We start from the raw sequence: 9,154 nt of genomic DNA, 5'->3' as shown, positions 1-9,154 counted from the left end.
ATAGCCTCTCCTTCTTTATTCCTGTTGCTCCACCCATGTGGGTGCAGGCAGTCTGCATATCCTGTTCTGTCTGTCCCGATATGTGCATTCAAGTTACCCATTATCAATATCAATTTATGTTGTCCTACTTTATCTAGTAGATCCCGCAACTACTTTCTGAATGCACTCTTTTCCTCAGTAGCACAACCCTGTTGTGGGGCCTAGGTTAAGAATATGAATACTGCCCTATCATTACATTAGAGTCTGATTGCCATGAGTATGTCACTAATTCTAATGATATCCCTCACTGACTTCTGATGCCTGTCTCTCACCACAATTCCCACACCATTTCTAGCCCATCCCTCTCCTGAGTAGTAGAAACTGGATCCCAATCCTAGTGACTTTGCTGCACTTCTCTTCCATCTTGTCTCTTGGATACATAGTATATCCAGCCTCCTCCGTATCATCATGTTAACCACTTCCAAGCTGTGTCCTGTCAGCGAGCCTACATTAAGTGTAGCAACTCTCAGTTCATGTTTGGCAGGTTGATTGGTTTTACATCCATCTGTCGCTCAACAGAGCTACCCAGGTAACCCATGCTGGGCAACTAGATACTAGCCAGCCATTAGCTTATTGACTCAGGGCTGCTGGGCTTTATGGCTGGCAGACACTGGCCATTAGGGGCGCATACACCCCTCTGTCCCTGGAGTGGGTCAGAGTAGGCCAGGTCATCACCCTACTTATCACCAGTAACTACCCATGCCCATTTTGGCGACATTAGTTAACATGACCGAATCACCTAGAGCTGTATTTTACTCTGTTGAGTGGCTAATCCTGCCATGGCAAGCAGTCTGTGATCCATGTTCTCCTATTTTGAGGATACTGTTCACCACGGTAGATGCCCAAAGTGGTTGGTTTCCCCCTATAGGGCACCATGTAGAGTCTGTCGTGCTGCCCACAGCTCCATTCCTTGGTGAGTCTGAGATTAAAACACTTTAATGTTTTTGAAGGTGGGAGGAACCCCCACATGGACACAGGGGAGAACATGCAAACTCCAAACAGGCATTGGCCAAAGGTCAGTGTTGAACCTTGTACCTTGTGCTTGTGAGGCAAAGACCTTAACCATTATGGAAACTTATGTATACATTTTTATATACAGTTATAGAACCCTTTTCCCTTTTTTAAGATAGTTGTACCTTATTAAATGTTTTAAACATTTAAATATTTTCAACATATTGGAAGAAACTATTTTAAGTACATTAACATATATGTAACATACTTTATACAATTAATTCATTTGTAATATTATATGAATGTCTCATACTCAGACTTTTTAAGTACTCGTTTATTTTTACAAATGCTTTTTATGTTTTATATTTATTAAAACAAGTACATTAGTCTTTTTAATATATGGATATAAAATGATTCTGTGACTTTAACTGGGGGTTTCGAGTAAATTATTAATTATGTATGCATGGTGATGTAACCTGTTTTGTAACAGGATGTGTTTTTACAGCACAGGGCATGAGATGATTCAACTTTCAGTTTGGAAGATGATCCTTACATTGATGGAATGAAAGTGCTAAACATGTTAATTAAACTCTGTGATACTGGCCTAGAGCATTATTTTTTGTATATGTTTGTTCCTTTGGACTTTCTGAGCTCCTATTTGAATTTGAGTGCAGAAGGCAACCTGTATGAACTAGAAGATACTAGAGTTCCTGGCTTTGAGGTAGTGGTGTTTGAGCACTTGGGACTCAAGTGTTTACAGGAGAACCTGTATTTTTTTTCTGAAAACATCCACTGCTTTATTTAGTATCAGGTTTAATTCTCTAAACAGTCTACTTCTTATTTGGTCCTCCTTAAGGATATAGATAATTCTGTCCCTTAGTGAATCAAGCAAGTCACCAAACTGATAGCCTTTTCAATCTCTTTTTGACTCAGTCTTATAAGCATCTGTAGTTTCCCCTGTCAATTCTTCATAAAGAATAAATGCATTATAAATGCAAGATTTTAATTTGGCTCACAATATGGATGAAACTTCTCTTAACTGCTAACTTGTGTTTCTTCACATCTTTAAGGTTTGAAAGTTTTAAAGATCTTCCTAGCTTCCATACTAGGAAAATGTATGAATAATGTGAAGGTCTTCTTGGGTTTTTCTGCAAGTCCCATCACAGTGAGAAACAGCTCAGATTTTTGGATCAAAAGCTATAGATTTTCAGACAAGTTACCATGAAGCTTCAGAAACACTGGTAGCTGTAACAAAGACATTCTGAGTAAACAATTTCCCTGGGATTCATTAACGCCTACATTAGTGTACACTGTTCTGAGTGAACAGACAACACAAACATAGCTCACACCTTTTTCCTCTTAATTTTAGTTTTCCTACAGATTTTTCTGCAGCTTTAAATACTGCTGGGTTTCATAAAGGTTACCACAATCTGTAGACTACTTGTACACTTAGTGTAATCTTTCTGAGTCACTAGAAAGTGTAAAAAAGTGTGGTAGGGATGTTCTTGAATACAGAACATGTACACAGTGTAGGAATTATTGAATCAGGCCCTTTGATTTATAGCAGTGGAAAAATTGACAGAGACTGGTGGTCGCGTGGCTTTTCTAAGTGAAGTACAGGAATGTGATTATTTTAGAAGAGTGAGATACAAACGGAAAAAAATGTTGCAGCTTGAAACTTTATACATGACTGAAATGGCAAAAAACATGTTTGCATTTATACTGTCCTAAATACCAAAAATATTAGATACTTTCTGTGATTATGCTTTTGAAAGATGAAACACAAAATAGTTGTTGAGCTTTCCCTCATGGGCGTGAAACAGTTGTTATATACAATAATGGTAGTGGTCTTGTTCCTGTCATCATTTTACTTCTGAAAAAAAAAAACAGAATGGATATTCAGAAGGAGTTCCATTTTTTGGTGTCATTGCATTCATTTTTTTAATTACACCATTTAATGGCATGCTTGTTGTGAGGTATACTCAAATATAATGAAGAGACAGAGGAACATGGTACATTTAGATTGGCAGCTTTACTGAAACACATGGGATACTGACTGTCACATGGCATACAAACCCTTTTGGTAACACCTATTCTTAAAGTGACATACACAATAGCCCTCTAATAGGAATGGAGCGGTTATGAATGTCCTGATGAAGGCATAATTAGCCAAATGTAGTCACACTATCTTGTGGTTTTACAAAGATAATGGTGTGGAATTATAGGGAACTGTATTATAATGAAATGGGGAGAGAGTCAGTATAATAAGTTGGGGAACTAGGACAAAATAGAGGTATGTATTATTTTTTCTATATGTTAATGTAAATAACTTCTTTAAAACTATTGTTCTATAGGTATCTCAATATTTTATGTAACAAGGTCATAGCTGTAAAATGGTCTGAACTACCTTCTCTAAATATAAATAACTGAAATATGTGTGTATATACATATATATTTTTATATGCCGATATGTGTATCTGTGTATGTGTGTTTGTATGTATGCATAACAATATAGCTTTGTACATATCAGTTTCTATACCCATCTGCCCCAACACACACACACACACACACACACACACACACACACACACACACACACACACACACACACACAATAATAAGACATAGATATTTCACTGCTTTCTTTACCACTAGATGTAAGATTTGTTTCATGATTTTGGCAGCACAGAGCTAGCCAGCTGCTTGAATGATGTCCCTGACCTGAAAGAAGATACCCCAAGCTGGAAACCTGGTCTGTACTACGGAGCTGATGAGCAGTGTAAGATTGCTTTTGGAAGTACAGCAACAGCCTGCACCTTCGCTGTAAATGACATGGTATGTAGAGGAAAATGTTACTTTCCTTTTTTATACTGATGCACAGTTCTATAGAAGTTAAAGAAAAAGAAAGAAGATTGCCATATGTTGTCATGTTGGATTTTGTTGAATACTTTGAAATACTTTTTCAATCTGCACTCGTTAAGAAACATCATTGCTTTATTACGTTACTGCTCTTAGGTTGTTTTATCAGTATTCTGATATTTCCTAACTTCCTCTTACACTGCAGAAACTTCTGAGTTTGCCAAAAATTTCTAAGTTTTGCAAAGCTTTTCTGTTTTTGTAGAAGTTGTCTAAGGTTTGCATACTTTTTTCTGTATTTGTGAACATTTCTCAGGTTTTTTGAACTTACTTCCAAGGATTCCTGATACTGCAAGAGATCTGTCTTTTGTTCTAAAGCATTTGTTACTGCTCTTGAGCTCAAAACCAATTTGTTTTACATTAAGAGGGTTTTTCTACATTCTGGTGGGAACAGAGGGCTGATTAAACCCATCTAAGCTGGGAAATGCTAGTGGAAGGCTTATTGTGTGTTTATCTCACTGGCCTGAGTGCTTAACTGTGTAAAAGGCTTTCATTCTGCTGATTTTTCTGTATTTGGGAACATTTCTCAGGGTTTATGAACTTATTTCCAAGGATTCCTGATACTGCATGAGTTCTGCCTTTCTGGTATAAAAGCCTTGCATTTTTGTGAGACTGTGCTCATTTATTCAGAGCTTCCATGTGCCTGACTTGGACACCCATGCCTTGTAATAAGCAAACCTCTCCAGATTAAAATTCTCTATAGGAAATGCTGTCCATAGTCTCCCACTGTTCATAGCAGCTCGAAGAGCTGTCAGTTTATGCAGAGAGCAGCACCACTGCAGGTCATCTACTAGTATGCTACTAAGCACTCTCACTTAGACCATTAAGTGGCTCTCCCTTACTCCTTCCCATCTACTAAGGTTCTGGTATAATGGATAGGTGCTTCCAGGACATCTTTTTTTTTGGTCTGGTGTTTATAGGCATCCTGAGGCAGGTTAGTAACTGTCTCGTGTTCACTGACAACTATTTAAATTTAAAACAGACAAACACACTGTGTGAGAGATGTGGATACATAATGTCATTGGAGGCAAAGATCTCATACACACACAAAAACTGCAAACCAGGCTGTCAGTGTTACACCCAAAGCACTCATAGCAATACTAAGGAGGAAACATATAGACCCACAGATGCTGAGGTACTAACTTGTAATCTTCCCAAACCTCTAAGACCTCCTAAAAGCATTTCTCAGTGGCCCTGTGCACACTCAAAAAAAGAGAGCACCTCACACAACACATAACTCTGAAAATCATAGTAGCCCTGCTTCCAAGTCGATAAGACAACACACCACATAGCCAAACATTCTAGTTATTGTGGACTCCATTGTAAGACGGACTGATATCCCCTTACCAAGCTAAACAAGGCCAAGTGAGCCATCTGTCTGGAGCCAGGATCCGCCAGATCATGCATGCACTTAGGTCTTTAAACACAAGTGCCAGTTTTGACACAGTCTTAGTCCATGTGGGCATAAATGACCTAAGACGTACTTCACAGAACTATATGATGGAGCTCTCTGAATATGTGTCCCAGGTGGGTATGAATCTAGCCTTGAGCAGCATAATACCTTAATTGATGATTATGCTGCCACAGTACCAGGAAAAAATGATTGACTTCAATAATTTGCTTAGTTTCTGGGGTCACAACAAAGGGGTCCAATATCTGTCAGCCTGGGGAGACATGATTGAGAAACCATGATACTTTTGCCGGAGGTGGTTTGTACATGTTACCACTTGGCTTCCGGATACTGGCAAAAACTTTATTTATCCCCATAATACCTTTTTTAGGCTGTGCCAAGTTTTTAAATCCTCCAACATAACAAAAATCGCTCACGACTAGCTAAAGGTACTGCTGCTCAGTGCTAGGAGTTTAAATAAAAAAACTGCATTTCCTGGAAGCAATACTCACCCTGGAGGACACAGACATAGGTGCAGCCATGGAAACATGGTTTTAGAACCTTGGAAAGTATCCTAGCTATCAAAGGCTACAATGCCTTTCATACATTTTGATCCCCCTCAGCTCAGGATAAAACAAAGGGAAGAGGTGTCTCAGTGTTCATTAAGGACAAGTGCACTTCTAGACTGGTCAAACAACATGACTCCTTGCTTGAGCTGCTGCATGTCCAAGCTAACAATAGGTGTGACTCCCCCATCATATCCTTGCTAGCTACAGATCCCCTAACATGAGTCTGGAAAACCACACCTTCTACCTAAACCTACTGGAATCCCTTAACATTCAGCCTAATACCATACTTGTGGGTGACTTCGACTACCCCTCCATAAATTGCAAGACTTATACAACCCATAATTCAGTTGCTCAGAGGTTTTTTGGACTTCATTCATGCAAATACCCTGGAGCAACAAATTAGCTCCCCAACTAGAGGTACAAATATCCCTGACCTATCACTCACGAGCATGGGGGGGGATGCTGCACCCTCCCTTGCATTAACTCTTCCCTGGTAAGGTCTAACCACAAAATGATCTCCTTTAGTATTAAAACTAATCTAGAACCCCCATCAAACTCCAGAACTGGTAGGAACTTTATAATGCTGATTACCTCAAACTAAGTGAAAGATTATTAAAATTCCAAGCCAGTCTGAACCTAGAAGACACTGAGACCTACTCTGAGTTATATACAAAAGCAGTGTGCAGCCATATTCATAGCTGTATAGAGGAGGCAGTAACTGTCTGAACCAAACCTGTGATTACTGGCAAAAATTTACTATCCTGGTGAACCCTTAGCATAACTAAGCTATTCAAAAAAAGGAACAAAAATCTTCTCCAAAGTCAAAAAGGAACAGACAAAACAGTGCAAAAAGACACTCACCAGTCTAAGCAAACAAATTAGAGAGCTGGTAAAATCTGCCAAAGCAAACTATGAGACAAAGATAGCCTCCCAAGTGAAAGATAACCATAAGACTTTTTAAAATTATGTTTGTAACAAAAGGGGAAATGCTCAGCAATGTGCCGAGTTGATCATGAATGGCAACAGTTAAACCCAGCCTAACACTATAGCACACCCACAAGCTGACAAGTTTAGTTTAAACCCCCCCCCATCACCTCCTACTGCACCCAAAGAAATAACCAAAACCATCCTCCACTGGTCATTATGAAGGAACAGGTCCTTACAGCACTTGCTAAAGCCAAATACGCAGCCTACATGGGTCCCGACACCTTTCCAGGATGCTTCTTAAATAGCTTAAAACAAAGTCTATAAGGGCCACTAGAAACCCTCTTTATTTACAGCATCTGGATGGGCTTTGTCACAGAGGAATGAAGGACTGCAACAGTCAATATCCCTGGATGTGTACTATATGAACTACAAAGTGAACTGGCACCACATCTGTGTGCCCTGTTCAATCACAGCCTCAACTCAGGCTTTGTCCCTCCTGAATGGTGCACTGCTGCAGTCATCCCTCTCCATAAAGGGGGAGCGACTACAGACCCTGGGAATTATTGCCCCGTTAGCCTGATGAGTCTAATATGTAAGCTATGGAGCGCGTCATCATGGACTTAATAAACAAGGATATAGGGAATCTCCAAACTCTAGATCTCACGCAGTTTGGTTTTGTGAAAGGTAGATCATGCCTGCTCAACCTGGTTGACTTCTTTAAGTCAGTCACAAGAGGTGTGGATGAGGGCAAGGCAGTTCATACAGCTTACCTTAATCTGGCCAAGGCCTTTGATACCATTCCAAACTCAGGAATTATTGATAAACTCACCAAACTAGGCATCAACCCCTATATCAGTAAGTGGGTTGCAAATTGGCTCACAGATAGAACCCGCAGTGTGAAAGTAGCGGACTCTACGTCAAAATGCTGACCAGTGGAGCCCCACAGGAATTGGTCCTGAGTCCTCTCCTGTTTGGCATCTACTTCTCAGAAGTCCAGGCCAACATGGAGGGACTCTGGCTGACCATGTTCAGAGATGACTGCAAGCTGGGAGACATTATTAACTCCCCAAGTGATGTAGACATCCTACAAAAAGGCCTCACTGAGACTAATGACTGGTTTTGAAATTATGGCCTTAAGCTTAATGCCAAAAAAATGCGTTGTCATCCCCTTTGGGAAAAACTCAGTTCCCACTAATTACCACATCAATGGGAACCTACTGAACACTATAAGAGATCTGGGGACACAGGTTGACAGCAACCTCTCTTTCGACCACGACATTGCCACTGTGGTCAGAAAGTCCTTCTATGTGGCACATTTCATTACCAAGGGTTTTGCATCCAGGAAGAAAGAGGTCATCATCTCTCTCTATAATTCCCTCGTTAGGCCAATCATCGAGTATAATGCCCCATTTGGCATGTACCTCACTAGACACATGCAGCAGCTGGAAAGGCCACAAAAGTACATCACAAAGAGGATACTAGGCCTAAAACACATGTCCTACATGGACAGACTCAAAAAACTCAAGCTATTCTCTGTCTCATTTCTAAAGAAATCCAAACTGTCCACACCACATGCTCCAGAGACCTCAACCTCATTACCACAACCAACAGAACATGCTGGAGGGACAGGTTCATAACCCAGAGACTGCCCATGCTCTGGAACAGACTTCCCATACATGTCAAGCAGAGCACCTCACTGGCCTCTTCAAGAGAAATCTTGATGAGTGGATGGGAAATAGGAAGTTCACCCCGGGGATCACTGCAGTGGCTCTACTTGATAGAGGCACTGAGAACTAACATTGGGTGGTATGATGCCAAGGCATTTTTGTGGACTAGGCTTGTAAAGGCTCCAGGGCCATTAGCCTAGTACACACATATGAACCTATGAAGCTATTCAAACTTTCAGGAGTCTAACCATTCAGTGTTTTCATCTTGATCTTATGAAGTTCAATCTAGTGAAAGTTTGTGAATTATAACTAGATTATATATATATTTGGAGGGGGTAGTGCATGTTCTTATGGTTAAATGAAGAAGTTCTTTTGTTTCATAGAACCCAATGCTGCGATGGACTGGGATAGGTAAGAACAGTACTAAGCAGGTGATTACAGGAAACATAAGATGCCTAGCCATATACATCTTTAAACAGACATGCGTTCTGGCCACCCTTTACATTCACTTAATAGTGCTCACCATGAGCAAGATCATACATGATAATCCTGACATAAATTTGTGTCTACCCATCTAATCATCAAGATTAGTCTTAAAGGCAGACAAAGTAATAGTACGTTGCTTGACCTGTTGCGATAACTTCGTCCATAGGCTGGGAGTACATTGAGTTATGAACCTCTCCCTCCAATGACTC

The 9,154-nt window shown here is 40.2% G+C and overlaps 1 protein-coding gene across 1 annotated transcript in view; it reads left to right on the top strand.

Moving 5' to 3' along the window:
• Positions 1-9,154, top strand: part of ADAMTS13 (ADAM metallopeptidase with thrombospondin type 1 motif 13) — a 1,149,238-nt gene that overhangs the window by 259,778 nt on the left and 880,306 nt on the right. Inside the window, exon 10 of the mRNA XM_044058222.1 lies at positions 3,675-3,825. Coding sequence (XP_043914157.1) covers positions 3,675-3,825 — 151 coding nt within the window. The remainder of the gene's footprint in view (positions 1-3,674; positions 3,826-9,154) is intronic.

The sequence above is a fragment of the Protopterus annectens genome, chromosome 16.part0, assembly GCF_019279795.1.
Source record: "Protopterus annectens isolate FY-2018-M chromosome 16.part0, PAN1.0, whole genome shotgun sequence".
NCBI classification, from domain to species: Eukaryota; Metazoa; Chordata; order Ceratodontiformes; family Protopteridae; genus Protopterus; species Protopterus annectens.
This window is presented reverse-complemented; position numbering and strand designations above follow the sequence as displayed.